A 15,161-nucleotide genomic window follows, 5' to 3' on the forward strand; every position below is an offset into this window, starting at 1 on the left:
CCAGGAAGCTTCTCCCCTCTACCCAACCCAACCTCCGCTATTCACAGAAATCTGATTTTCAGTAGTAGTCTTTTGTGTCACTAAGGCATTGCTGCTTTTGAAAATTGATAGACAGAATCATTTATTGCATATTTCCTGAGAGTGGGTTAGAATAGGAGCCAGGACACATGAAGAGCAAAGGCATTTGGTTCCTGTTGAGGGAAAGGCAATGGGACACATCACCAGACATAGAAGATATAGAAAAATTGGGACAGAAAAAGAAGGAGAAGGAGAAACAAAGAATAAAAATTCTCAGTTCAATTTTTTTTAAAACTAGAACTAGTCTTAACCTGGGGTATAGGTTTCCTAACTTTTTTTATGTAACATTAGATGTATGTTAGAAATCACATAAATAACTTAAATTTGTATAGAGTTTAAAAATATTCATAGTGATTACCCATATTAGGTATTATTTTGGATCATAACTTGAAACACATCTCATTCTTTGGTAGAGTCTGCCTCACTTAGTATTATGAATGTGTTCCTGAATGACTATTTGGGAATCAGAATTTGTCAGATTAAACCATATATCTGTGTTTCTTTACATCTCCAGAAACCATTTACAAAGTTATAAGAATCAAATGAGATTATTCAGGGGAAATCACTATGAATATTTTTAAACTATACAAATTTAAGTTATTTATGTGATTTTTACTTTAACATATGGAAAGAATAAGAACAAGCCTATAATAAAAAAATAACTAAAAATGAACGGAACCTCTTTAGTCAAATTATTAATAAACTAATAAGTATCCAGGAAAATACTTGTAAGTTTTTACCTTTTGACTTACAATTTTTGAGTACTGGCTATGGAGAAAGTACAGCATGTTCAGGATGGCTGGTAGCATACAGTTGAAGACTTTTAAGTGAGAAGAGAGGATTTTCACCTTTCGTGCAACCACCCTTTGCTCTGGAGTTCATCAAAGACCTTCATCAGGGTTGCCAACCTCGCAGCCTACCTTACAAATTTTGGACTCTTGCATCCCCGTGGTTGCGTGAAACACTTTTATAAATCTCACATTTATAGATATCTCCTGTTGATTCTATTTCTCTAGAGAACCCTGACTAAGACAGCCAAGTTGCACAACAGACCACCACAAACCAATTTAAGGACATTTCCATTACCCCTATAAAATTCCAGCATCCCCATTTACAGTTAATCCCTGCTCCCATCCCCAATTCCAGAAAACCACTAATCTACTTTCAGTCTCTATAGATTTGCCTTTTCTGTAAATTTCATATGAATGGAATTTTAGAATATGTAGCGTTTTTTGTCTGGCTTCTTTCACTTCACATAATATTTTTGAAGTCTGTTTCAGTTTGGTAAAGCTGCTGGAATGCAATATACCAGAAATGGATTGGCTTTTACAAAGGGGATTTATTAAGTTACAAATTGCAATTCTAAGGCTGTGAGAATGTCCAAATTAAGGCTCCAACAAGAGGATACCTTCTCAAAAAAGGAAATGCTTCTGGCATCTGGGGTTGCCCTGTCACATAGGAAGTTACGTGGCAATGTCTGCTGATCCCTTTGATCCAACATGTATCTGTGGAAGTTTTCTTTCTCTCTTAGCTTCTCTCAGACCTAAGGTCTTTTCAAATTCTCTCTCTCTTAAAGAACTCCAGCAAGCAGATTAAGACCTACCTTGAATGGATGGGGTCATATCTCCATGGAAACAACCTGATAAAAAAGTCCCACCCAATAAAAGGTCTGGCCTCATGATTGGATTAAGAATGTGGCTTTTCTAGGGCACGTAACAGATTCAAACCAGTACAAGGTCCATCTATGTTATAGCATTATCCATATTTCATTTCTTTTTTTTTTTTTGCTGAATATTTTATTGTATGTATATACTAAATTTTAGCTATCCATTCAGTAGTTGAGGGACATTTGAATTTCCATTTGGTGGCTGTGTCAATTCAAAAGTTATTGGAATGTGATACATCAAAACTGGAACGACTTTTAAAAAGGAGAATTTAATGAGGTTTGACAGGTTTACAGTGCTAAGCCTATAAAAATGTCCAAAATAAGGCATCCAAAGAAAGATACCTTAACTCAAGGAAGGTCAATGGGTCAGGACCACCTTAGTCAGCTGGGTAGTCACATGGCTGGCATCTGCTGGTCCTTTGCTCCTGGGCTCCATTGCCTCTGTTCCCATGGGGGTTCCTCACTTTGCTTCTCTGGGGCTGGTTTTCATCTCTTGGCTTCCCTTGGCTCTCTCCAGGTTCTGGCTTGCTTCACATCTCATGGCAACATCTGCTGGGCTCCAAGAATCTCCAAATGCCCATGTCTCTGTTCTCTACATGTCCACGTCTGGGTCAGTTCTGCTGTAAAGTTTCTGTCAGCTCTTAGGCTTCTGTCATTTCTCTAGACTCTGTCATTTCCTAGGTTTCTCCAAAATGTTTCTTCTTCTAAAGGATCCCAGTAAACTAATCAAGACCCATGTGGAATGGGTGGGGTCATATCTCATCTAATCAAAGGTCACACCCACAGTTGAGTGTGTCATATCTCCATGGAGATAATTTAATCAAATTTCCAACCTACAGTATTAAATCGGGATTAAAAGGACCGGCTGTCTCCACAAGATTGACTCAGGATTAAAACATGGCTTTACTGGGGTACATGATACTTTCAAATTGGCACATTCCACCCTCTAGACCCCAAAAAAAGACATGTTTTTTTCCATATGTAACATGCTCCATTACCATATAGCAAAGCCTTAAAACATTTACAAAAAGCAGTACAAAATCTTATCAAGTCAGTTACAGGCATGGTCTGTTCTAATGCAAAAAAAAAAAAAATTCCCCTCTGGTTCTAGACCTATAAAACTCAGAACAAGTTATCTGCTGCCAATATACAAAGGGGGGATGGTCATAGGATACATGTTTCCTTTGCTATAGGAAGAAATTGGAAGGAACACAGGAATCACTGGACCCACACAGTTCCAAAAACCTGCAGGACAAACTCCATTGGATTTTAAAGTCTGAGAGTCATTTATCCTCAGGGCTTTTGAAAGTGGCAGTCCCACCCTTTACAAGGACCTATGCGGTAGCTTTGCTCTCTCCAAACTCTAGTTTGGAGTGTGCAACCTTGAAGGACACTGGGGAGACCACCTTTTTCTCTGCTCTCCCCGCTACAAGCATCGGGCTTCACCGGGCTCTCCGCTATCTCCCAGGCACACACTTAACCCTTCCAAAACAATGTGGTGATAGCCAGACTCTCCCCAACCCACAAGGAATGTGCCCTGCCCTCTCCAAGGCCTGGGGCACAACTCTTCCTGAACAACAAAGTGGAAGGCCCACCCTCTGCACATGTATGGCTCAGTCTGCTCTACTAGCTAAAGGTTTCCTGCCTTTAGACCTTAGCTTCCATGGTTCTGCCTCTGAAGTCATTTTTCCTTCAGTTTGTCCCTTTTCTGTCCTTTTTAGTCTAGACTGGCAGATGTCCATTTATACAGATCCCACAACATTCTTGTTGGTTTTCTATGATGTAGGCTGGGATCATTCCCATCAGACAAAAGAACTTTCACAACTCCTTCCTGGATAACTCCATCTCAAATCCTCACTTGTCCTGTAATGGCTGACTACTTCAATGCTTGGATAAATCCTCATGGGAGGCCCTATTCACTAGGGTCTCACTTTCTGGAAGCCCAGAATTTTCCAGAACACCAATTTCTGTTTTCTTTGTACACAAGAATTCAGTTCTCAACTGTTCTCTTTCCTCTCACATTTCACTGTAAGTTTCAAGGAGCAGCCTGGCTGCATTTTCCACAGGTTGGAAATTTCTCCTGCTAAATATCCAAGTTCATCACTCTCAAATTCTGCCATTCATCTACTAAGAATGTCTTCCTTCCAGGGAAAAATAACTTAACTCAAGGAAGGTTGATATGTCAGGAACTCCTCTGTCAGCTGGGTAGTCACGCCGCTAGCATCTGCTGGTCCCTTGCTCCTGGGCTCCATAGCTTTCAGCCTCTGTTCCTGTGGGGGTTCCTTACTTTGTTTCTCTGGGGCTGGTTTTCATCTCTTGGCTTCCCTTGACTCTTTCCAAGTTCTGGCTTGCTTAACATTTCATGGCAAGGTCTGCTGGGCTCCAAGCATCTCCAAACATCTGTGTCTCTGTTCTCTGCCTGTCAGCTCTCCTCTGCAGTTTCTGTTGGCTGTATCATTTCTTGTCATTTTTAACTCTCTTGGAAATGTTTCCTCTTTTAAAGGATTCCAGTAAAGTAATCAAGACCCACATGGAAGGGTGGAATCACATCTCCATCTAATCAAAGTTCACACCCACAATTGGGCACTTCACATCTCCATGGAGATAATCTAATCAATTTTCCAACCTACAGTGCTGAATCAGGATTAAAAGAAACGGTTGCTTCCACTAGATTGGATCATGGCTTTTCCGGGGTACATAATACTTTCAAACCAGCACAGGGGCCATTATGAACAAAGCTCCTGTGAACATCTGCCTAAAAGTCTTTGTGTGGACATATGTTTTCATTCCACTGAAGAGTGAAACCATTGAGTCATGTGATAAACTTATGTTTAACTTTTTAAGGAACTGCCAAACTGTTTTCCAAAGTGATTACCACTTTACATCTACCAGCAACATATAGTTCCAGTTTCTCCAAATCCTCGCCAACCCTTGTTATCATCTGTCTTTTTAATTCTGGCTATTCTGGTAGGTGTGAAGTTGCACCTCATTTAGTTTGCTATACATTTCCCTAATGACTAATGACTGAGCATCTTTTCATATGTTTAGTTCCCATTTCTATGTCTCTTCTTGAGTCATCCTTTATATCTACATTTTTTATTTTTAAGAGTCTATTTCCAGGAATTTCTAGCTTTGGTAATGCTGAATTGGAAATGCATAAAAATGCAGTAACTATAATTCTCATTTTCTTTTAAAGGATAACCACGTAACTCTAAAATTTGTTAGCTTTTCAGTAGTATAAGGAAAACAGATTAAAAAAAAAGAGCAGAGTAAGAAAGAATTCCTCAGGAAGACAAAATAGAAGCAAAATAAGAGTAATGCAAGCTTAGGGAAGCAAGATCCATAGAATCAAGTTTTACTTTAGTGACAATGTTGATAGAAAAATTATTCAAGAGTCTGTATTCAGGGCCTATTTGAAATGTATGATAGAATTTTTCTCATGTGCAAGCCCACTAGCAGATGTAATTAGCTTATAATGCTAACACCATAGTTACTGAGTATCTCACTAAATTAGATTCACCTCAATCTGTAAAGTTCATAACTTTGAACAAAGGCCTGTTTTACTTGCTAAATAACTTCCACACAAGGGGCTAAAATGTATTTCTTATAACTGGTGATTTGGTAATTTGCAGGGTCCTTCTCCGGATCTCTGTTCCTTCCTTTTCATCTTCTCATTGTTTTTTTAATGGCTGTAAGATCGCATAAGAAATTTCATATTAGTCAAACCATTTTTTTGCCATTCATGAATTTGTTTCCACAACTGACACTGAGTGCACTGCTTTGTGAGTTTCACACATAGTTGTTTGTAACTTTAAAATCTTTGGAATCCTAGGAAATAGTAAATTTTTTGTTTGTTTTCTCAGCTGACATTAATATTCTTTCCTGTTTTCATGGGTTGGTGAGGATTATGTATTATTACAGTTAACTGTACCATAATCTATTATAATTTCAACATACCAGCAAAAACAGTGGTTAATTAGGGCATGAGGTAGTTCTAGCCCTCTCCTTTGCTAGTATGTATATAGGGTAGAGGATGAAGATAAGTAAAGCTCTACAGATATTCTTGAACTTATTACATATAAATAACTTCAACATTTCAGGCTATGAGTATCTAAAAAGGTACTTTACACTTTATATATGAGAATTACAAGTAAAAGGCTTAAATGACATAGTAAATTTTTTTGCTTTATTCTATTTTTTCCTCCCTTTATTGGTGGAGAGTGCTAGGTTGGGATCCAGAAATCTGTATTTGAATCCAGGTTTTACCACTTTAAAGCTGGTATATTGGTCAAGATATTTAAATTCTCTGACTCTCATTTTTCTTGTCATGTAAATAGGGATAATGATCCTAAAAGGAAGAGTTGATGTGAGATTAAACATTATATGTAAGAATCAATCTAATACATTTGGGGATGCAATAGATGGATGCCCTATTATTATTGTTGTTGTTTTCTATTAATTAGAATAGTGATCTGCATATTTTTTATCCTGAACCTATCATTAAAAAAATTGGGGTACACATCCACAAATATGTATTAGTTCACCTGAACTACTGAACTAATATTTTATGTTCAATATAAAACAAAGTTTTTAAAAGTGAGATACAAAGGAAAAATATTTTTCTAAAATAGTAATAGAAATTAATGTTTTTTCTCTGTTTTTAGTAATTGCAATGTGATTTAATATACATTATTATTTTCAAAATTGAATTACAGGATGGGCAACGGTGGCTCAGTGGCAAAATTCTCACCTGCCATACCAGAGCCCTAGTTCAATTCCTAGTTCAATTGCCCATGCAAAAAAAAAAAATCGAATTACAAATGTAATTACCTGCCTCTTTTTTTCATTTTGCTACTCTATTGATTATCATAGTTGAAAATGTTACTTGAAGATATATATATCGATATAGATTAAAATGCTTTGTTATATGTACCTAATGAATATTAATTTTTCAGTTTCAATGACTAGTAATGCAAAAATTATTTTGATAAAATGTGGCTTGTAAATTTCTATTTTCCCTGTTGTTGATCGATTTTACTCACAAAGTAATTGAATAATGACCCATTTAGTATGTTTTTAAATAGGCTTAACACCCACTGGAACTCTACATTGTAAGATTATTACAAAGATTTAAAATTATATTTTCAAGTTATAAAAGTAGGTAGATACGTGAATTCTTATAAGGTTATACATGTATAAATCCTGGCAACAAAATTACACAAAGATTGGAATATTTCCCAACATTGTTTTCCAAATGCTTTTTTATTAGCACAAAGTCTTTATAAAGTAGATATTTTCTCACTCATTGTTAAATGGCCCTAGAATACCAAACATTGGCAAGGATGTTGAGCAAACCGATTTCTCATACACTGCTGGTAGAAACAAAAATTGGGAAAATTGTTTGGCAGTATCTACTAAAGCTAAATTTAAGTGTACTTAATGACCCAGAATTTCTGCTCTTGGGTAAATGCCCAACATAAACAAGTACTTACATGTATAATACATTTTTAAGATTGTTCACAGTAGCTTTATTCATAATAGCCAAACACTAGGGACCACCCAAATTATAGCAACAGGAAGACGTTCATTCTCATTGTTATGTAGCATTCCTTTTTTTTAAGGTAGCACAATTTTATTATTCAAAATATTGTTTGAATAAAGTACAACCGGGATGAATCTCATCCATATACGGTTCAATAAAAAGAGTCAGACATAAAAGAATACAGACTGATTCCAAGTATATAAGGTCAAGAACAAGCAAAACTAGTCTATGGAGATAGAGGCCAGAATAGTGGTTACCTGTGAAGGGGTTTACTGCCTAGGAGGGGTACCAAGTGTCCTTCTGGGGTTTCGGAGGTGTTTTCAATCTTTATATGGGTCATGATTGCACAGAGATAAATATATATATTTTTATTTTTGATTATATATATATATATATATATATATATATATAAATTCATGGCACTGTACCTTTCAGATTTACACAGTCATTACTCATTTCATGATACCATTTAAAGATCTTATTTTTATAAAATTAATCATACCAGTAAGATGCTGGAATAGTTAAACAATGAAAGTACCTGCAAATTGTAGAGCATACATTCTTCCTTCAACACTGATTTTTTTTGTACCAAAGATGACAAATTATTGCCTGCCGAAAAGTACTAATTCAATCAGAAAGTGAATTATTAATAAAGTTCCAGTTATTTCTCAATGTTAAACTAAATTGAAATTTAAATAGTTTTGTATTTCTCCTCACACCTTAATGAATATCTTGTGCCCCTTCCTTTGCATCTCCGCTGACCCCTCCCTCCACACTCAGCTGGGGAGACATGACTCTTCATGTTTGCCCACCATGATAATAGTTTATCTGCTCAAAAACGTCCCAAAGGAAAAATGGATAATGGTGACTTAGAGCAGGAGCAGCCAAACTTTCCCTGTTAAAGGCTTATAATAGTATTACAGGCTTTGAGACCCATGTTATTTCTTTCACAATGAATTTCACACTATAGCTTGAAAGCATCCATAGGTAATATATAAATGAATACGCACAGTTGTGCTTCAATACAATTTTATTTATGGACACTGAAGTTGAACAAAGTATTACCCCTCTTTTGATTTTCTTCTACCATTTAAAAATCTAGAAATATATTCTTGTCTTGTAGGGCATAAAAAAACAGATGAGGGGCTAAATGCGGTTCTTAGGACTTAGTTTGCCAATTCCTGATTTAGAGCCATGAAATTCTAAGTAAAATCAACTTGTAGAGGTCCTCAGCCCTAAATTCCATGAAGAATATACTACATCATTTCTAGAGGGTTGTCAAATTCCAGCATGTTGTGAAAGTGCGCTTTAATTCATTGCTCCCTTAAGAAACACTCAATATCAAGTTTAATCTCGGAGGCTTTGTTCTGTCTTTGACATGATTTTAACTGAAAGAAGTTGTAATAAAATAAGTTGGGTTTGCAAAAGATTTCACGGAGATATTTGAGGCCTGGTCATTGGCACTTCAAGTGTTAATAAGATATGCATTTCTGCATGATCTTCGCTCTAATTTGCTGAATGATTTTTTTAAATGGAAAAATTAATTTGGAGACTTGAGAACAATGAAATAACTGAGGTGGCGTCAAGTATGTTTTTTAGGTCCACTGGCTAAGTTCTATGACTCCTACCTGGGTTTCTGTGAGTCCTGACACCTGAGGCAGTGAATGTCCATTGACATTCTCAAAGGTCAGAGGGATAAGTTACTGTTCCTAACAGCATTGCATTTTAAAGCCAGGCTTCCGGGTTTGTTCCCTTCAAATCTCTGTGCTATATGACAAGAAATGCAGATGGCAAATCTCCTAACCCAACTATTGAACTGCCTCATTCTTTTATCATCTAAAATCAGTTTTCTCTTCTGTAATCTATTCTGCATACAATTTCAAAATTGTTTATATTCAGTCTGAGTCATATAATTCTAAGTAAAATCAACTTGTACAGTCCTCAGCCCTAAATTCCATAAAGGAATATACTTGAGAGAAAAAAATCTCAAAGTGTAAATTTGCGGATATGACTTTACACTGATCTGTGTCTCCCACCCACCCACCCCTAGAAGGGGTTTTCCTTGGCCACAGCAACACTAAAAGAGGATGAGGGGCCTCAGTGGTTCCCCACTAAGATGAAATCTGTGCTGAGCAGAACCAAAAACACGCTGCTATACATAATGCCTCTTGGTCTCATTCCCAAGATACCTCTCTCGTGTTTCAGTGCCCCACACGAGAAGCAGAACTTTGTGTCTAGCCTTGCCCCCTTCCTTCATTTTGGGTTAGTTTGGGTAGAGTTAGGAGACCTCAAAAACAGGTAGGTATAGACTAAAGAGAACAACCGGGAAGGAAAACCAAACAGGGTTTGAATCTCATCCCCACTCCTTATTACAGATGGAAATAGACACTTACTGAGTACCTGCTAAGTGCTGGAATCCTTACATAAACTATTTCAGTTGTTAAAATAAACCAAAGGAACTAGAGGTGTCCCTTATTTGGGTGTTGCACAGCAGGGAAGAAAGCCTCTGAAGAAATTGCTTCAAAATAATTAAAGAGAAAGTTGTTGTTGTTTTTTTTTTCCTAGGGTTTTGTTTTATATACTATTCAAGAGATTAGGTTGACTTTGTTGAACTGCTAATTCTGTTACAAGAGCAAACCCTGCATGTGTTAGGCATATGTCGTTCAAGCAGTGTGGTGGTTTAGCTCAATTCAAAACGTTATGCAAAGCATATTGTTTGGGAGTCTCTGGAAATCACGGTGTCACTTCCGCTTTCCAGAAGACACAACCACACAGTAGCTTCTGAGCGAGGCACTGTGAGGACAAAGCACAATTATTTACCTGTGGTTTTACTTAGTCAACTTCTGAATAATCACTGAAACTTAGTCAATCATAAGAAAACTTAAGTAATGATCAGAAAAGACCTGTTTCTAATACAGCCTCCTCACCCGTTTTTTTTATCTTTTCCTGTGATTCAGGAGAAAGGACGCAGGCTTCTTATCCTACAAAGATCACCTGCCAGTGAGCCAGGTGGTGGTTGGAGATACTGACCGGCAAGGCTCAGAAGCCAAATTGAGTGTGGGGCCCCTGCGCTGCCAAGGAGACAGTAAGTTTGCCAGGCAGCTGTGGCTGGCGCTTTCTTATCGCGTTTAAATGGTATCACCGGGCTCCTCAGAAGATGTCAGAATACAGACTTTCTCCTCTGTAGCTATTAAAGAAACATCATGTGACTCGAGCAGTGCCAAATGGAGAGCTTAGAGAGACTCCAATAACTGGGGAGAGAGGCAGCCATAAAATTTCCAGCACAGGAGCCTAGATTTGTGCATAAAAAGTTGAATATCCATCTTCCTCATATATTCAAATGTAACAAGTTTGACTACCTAAGTTTATGGTGATATAAATAGCAATGCTAATAGCAGAAAAGCAGCGCTCAACATCTGTGATGCCACTGAGTGCCTCTGTTAATGCCATTAGCATGACTATTTATATCACCATAAACTTGGTTTATGGTGATATAAATAGTAGCATTATGGCTTAATGTATCATTGTAAACTTGGATTATGGCCATATAAAGTTTGACATTATTGCTATCAAATTTCACCATCAAAGCTTGATGGTCCCATGCACGTCAAAGATTGTTTCTGTATCTCTGTCTTGCTTTCAGGATTAGACACCACAGAGAGGGATTTGGGGCTGCAGGCTTGGTCAGAGGAGGTAAGGGAGTTAGAGTGATGGTCCCACCTAATTAAGGGCACCATTAGGATTTTATGTTGCTTGATACCCTTCAGTGTGCTTTATGTGCAGTCGAAGAGAAATGGTGACAGGTTGCTATGGGGATTACTCAATGACCAGCCCGGGTATCATTTTCCCTCTTCTTTTCTGCACACGTGATTTGGGCAACTCTCCTGCGAATTCTCTGTTTGTGTGATTGTGTGGTAGGCATCAGGAGACCTAGAATCTGTTCCCTGAATAACTCACTTGCCAAGAGACCTCAGGCAAACCTCTCCATTTTCTCAGCTGTGGTAATGAGAATACCACATCGTCCCCAGTTCCTCCTGGGGAGGCCATAAAGATTTTAGTGCCTGGATCTTGAATTCCACCTTGAAAAGCATTATGTGAGATGGGATATTATGGCCTCTTCGGTAAATCAAGGTAGAACTGGACCTATTCGATGATTAATTATTGCATCCGCTCAAAGAAGTGTCCTAAGGAATGTAATGATGCATGCTTAACCATTTATTACTTAATTAAATTTGAGGAGGTCAGCAATTAAGCAATGTGATGTTCCTGTTACAAAACAGAAATGGGGTTAGCATTGATATTTCTCTTCTTACACTAAGAAAAATGAAAATGCTACCTTTAACATTAAGACTGAGCTAAAGAAAATTTCGTCATGTATTTATTGAACAATAATGCATCGTTTGTCTAGTCTGGCTTAGTAGAACTCTGCACTAAGAAATCTAATTTCAACTGCTTAAGAAAAAGATCCTGTGACCTAAAATAATAAATATACAATTTTAAACAAATACTTTGAGAGACAGACTATAGTGTCACTCACAAAGTAGATGGCTGTCATGTCTCCAGTGAAAATTCAATTTCATTTTATCATAATTACTCATTTTAGCATAGTAATATGCAATATTTCTGACTTACAAAAAGGGTTCCCACTAAGTATTGATTTACCTGATATAGTTATAAAAATTAAAATTCTGCAAACTTCTTATTATCATTCTTAAAGTTATGATTCCAGCACTATTGAATAGTATATGGCTAAGCTGATGTTAACCTGTTTTCTCTTAATAAATCAGAACATAGGAAGGATTTATTGTATCTGTTATTTGCCTAGCACTATACTAGGCACTCTTGGAAAGAAAAAGAAGCTTAAATCATATAGTAATAAGTGTACCTGGAGGAATATTGGAAAACATAAAATGTCTTATAATTAAATATTAGATTTTATGATAAAAATTATTGCGGCTGATGCTCAAAGGAGTACTAAATGCTGTATTTCAGACAGGATTCATTTCAAAAAAGGTAAACTTAGGAAAGGAATGGTGGTTGATGTTCATTTGCATTTCTATTCCGTAGCTGTTACTCTTAGAGGCATTTTTAGGGCCCATTGATAAAGCAAACAGCAGCTATCTTATTCATTGACACTGCATGGTTTAAATATACTTACAGTAGTGAAACTTCAGAGAGACTTTTTACAATTATGTACATTTACAACATTTTAATGAAGTTTTATGAAAACAAAAACACAGATACTTAATTGCAGTTATTTGAACTGCTCTTGTTAGAGACTGGGGGGGCGGGGGGCGGGAAGAGATGACAGAGAGACATCTTCCTTTTTCCCAGGCAACTGAGACCATGCATGTATGGATTGTACTAACGAGGTAGTGGTCAACAGTTTTGAGGCCCACATTCATTTTAAGGATGTCCTAAGTGGCCACAATAATGATAAAGTATTCTATGTCAACAGCATTTCCCGTTTTTTTTTCCACATTTATTATCTCCTTGGGGCCTTGCAACCCCTGTGAGGTGAATAAGACAAATATTAGCCTTTCAGTTTGCCAAATGAACAAAACATTTCTTTTAAAATGACAATTTACTCTCCCCCCGCCCCCATCACAAAATAGTGAACACCCCCTCCGGCTCTGGGAGACCCCAGGAAAAAAAATAGAGGAGAGATAATAAACAGCTTCCTTTGCAAAAAACCAGAATTGTTTTCCTGAATTTCTTCTCTTCCCTGAATCAATTGCTAATTAAATTAAATGTTTTGAAGAGACTTCATTTAGGTCTTTTTCCACCACCACCCGCAGCCCACAGCCAGCATGGCCTGTTAACTATATATATAGCAATGGATATTGGGAGGATTAAATTTGTATATTTTCAAAAAGCAGTACAGTGTATTCATTCTGTTGTCACAGGGATTAACTTACTTTGTGTCATTTCCCGGAATCTGTTCAAAGCTACAGTACAAAAGAAAACAAATCCATAGTTGAAAAATGTCTCCCTGTGTGAGGAGTTGAGGCCCGGGAAGCTGTCTCTGGAATTACACTGCAGTTCTGTTCCCTAGTCTCAGAGAATGAAAGAATTTTTGTGGGCTCTGCCCAACCGTTTCAGTGGATTCGGTTGATTTCATCATGCCTGCTGAGTTTCATTTTTATTTTGATTCATCTGAACTCATGGACCCATATAATCAAAATGCTAAAGAAAATCAGTGAATTCCACTCTGGTCTGCTGCATTTCCCATATAGCTCTGTGAAATGCTGCTGCCCTTGCAGGGTGTTCCCCCACCCCCACCCCAAACAGGTTCAAATGGAAACCTCAAATCTAAATGAAGCTGAAAGTGTGACCAGCAATGAATGATTAGCGGAGACAAAAAGTGGGGTGAAATTACAAATCCCTCCCCCCACCTTAAACAATGTATGCTCACCTAGGAAGAAATGAACAAAAGCTATAAGAGGACAAAAATCAATGATTGGGTAGAAACTGTTTCAAATTTAAATATTTCAGCATTCTAGGAGGTAGTTGCTAAACTTCCAGAAAATTAGACAATGAAATATTTACGTTTTTGGAGGTAGAAATCTCCTTCATATCATATATAGTGAATATAATTAATTATAGAATTATGGTATTTGCTAGACAATTGCTTTATTCTCTCTTGTCTATATGTGGTAACGATTTACAATATCCCCTAAGGGATACAGGGATTTGAAACAATTAATTTGAAGCAAGTTTTCTACAAACTCAAGTGTTTTCAATAAACCTGGGCAGAAACAATCCAGGAAAATGTGTTATTCAAGTATTTCTCCCAAATCATGCTGGAAACCCACTCCAGCTGCCAATGGCTGGCAGGCTTAAGATGTAAACTCAATTTCCTATAGCTGCAGAGGTATCACAGAGAGGCAAAGATGAAACATCAAGGCAGTAAACACATCCAGTTCAGAAACACTCAGAGGTCAGAGACAAAGCCAAGCCTGAAAGAAATAAAGACAGAAATGGGATTTTATTCAAATGGTAGTGGACATTTGTTCTATGGGAATGTAACCATATGTGCACAGTAATATAAAGGCCAAGTTCTTTTCACTGCAAGAATAACTTTTTACTGCAGACTAATGCCATAACCTGCTACTTCCCAAGAGAAAAGGCGTCTACACATTGTTTCTCCACAGAGAAAACATGTCCAGTGTGAATACAATTTAGCTGGTTTCCCCATGAGCATACACAGGCCATGTAATATTCCTCTGAACATCTGTTTGTGATACACTCAGTGTAGCTAATGTGGACTGGAGAATGAGAGGGGCAAAGTCTCACCTGGGGTTAGAAGATAAATTCGATTGTGGAGAGGAAGTCAGCTCTCTACTTCCCAGAAAACAGCAGTTTGCTTATCTATGCCCATTTGACTTGTCCAAGAAGAGGCAAGAAAGGGAAAGGCCCCAGCATGCAGGGTCTATACCAAACACTGTATATTCATTTCCTCACTTGATTCTCCCAATGTCCTATCATGATGTGGTATCATCGACTCGGTGTATTGATGAGAAACAGAAACAGGATTATTGGGTGATTTGCCAATAAATTTCAGAGCTGGGACTGGACAGGAATGTGTCACTCCAGAACTCTCATTTCTTCTATCCCACTTGGTTGGAGTTGCGGTTAGGATTAGAGTAGGAAAGAAGAAAACCTCAGGGTTAACTCTCAGGGTTTGACTACATCTGGCTTTTTGTTGAGAAGGATAAATTAGCTTTAGATAATCTCCCTCTTTCTTTCAAACCCTGGAAATCTTATCTCTCAGGCCTTCCATGTGCTTAGCACTGTATCCTAGCAAAATCCCACCACTGGCAAATGCCCCATCCCCATGTCTTCCTCAGAATGCTGCATGCTCCCAAATTGTCA

At 37.5% G+C, this 15,161-nt stretch overlaps 1 protein-coding gene across 1 annotated transcript in view; it reads left to right on the forward strand.

The window, feature by feature from the left end:
• The window catches only part of CNTNAP2 (contactin associated protein 2), a 1,376,829-nt gene that overhangs the window by 974,660 nt on the left and 387,008 nt on the right, over nucleotides 1-15,161 (forward strand). The window contains exon 13 of the mRNA XM_077159101.1: nucleotides 10,244-10,371. Coding sequence (XP_077015216.1) covers nucleotides 10,244-10,371 — 128 coding nt within the window. The remainder of the gene's footprint in view (nucleotides 1-10,243; nucleotides 10,372-15,161) is intronic.

This window comes from Tamandua tetradactyla, chromosome 1 (assembly GCF_023851605.1).
Source record: "Tamandua tetradactyla isolate mTamTet1 chromosome 1, mTamTet1.pri, whole genome shotgun sequence".
Taxonomy (NCBI): domain Eukaryota; kingdom Metazoa; phylum Chordata; class Mammalia; order Pilosa; family Myrmecophagidae; genus Tamandua; species Tamandua tetradactyla.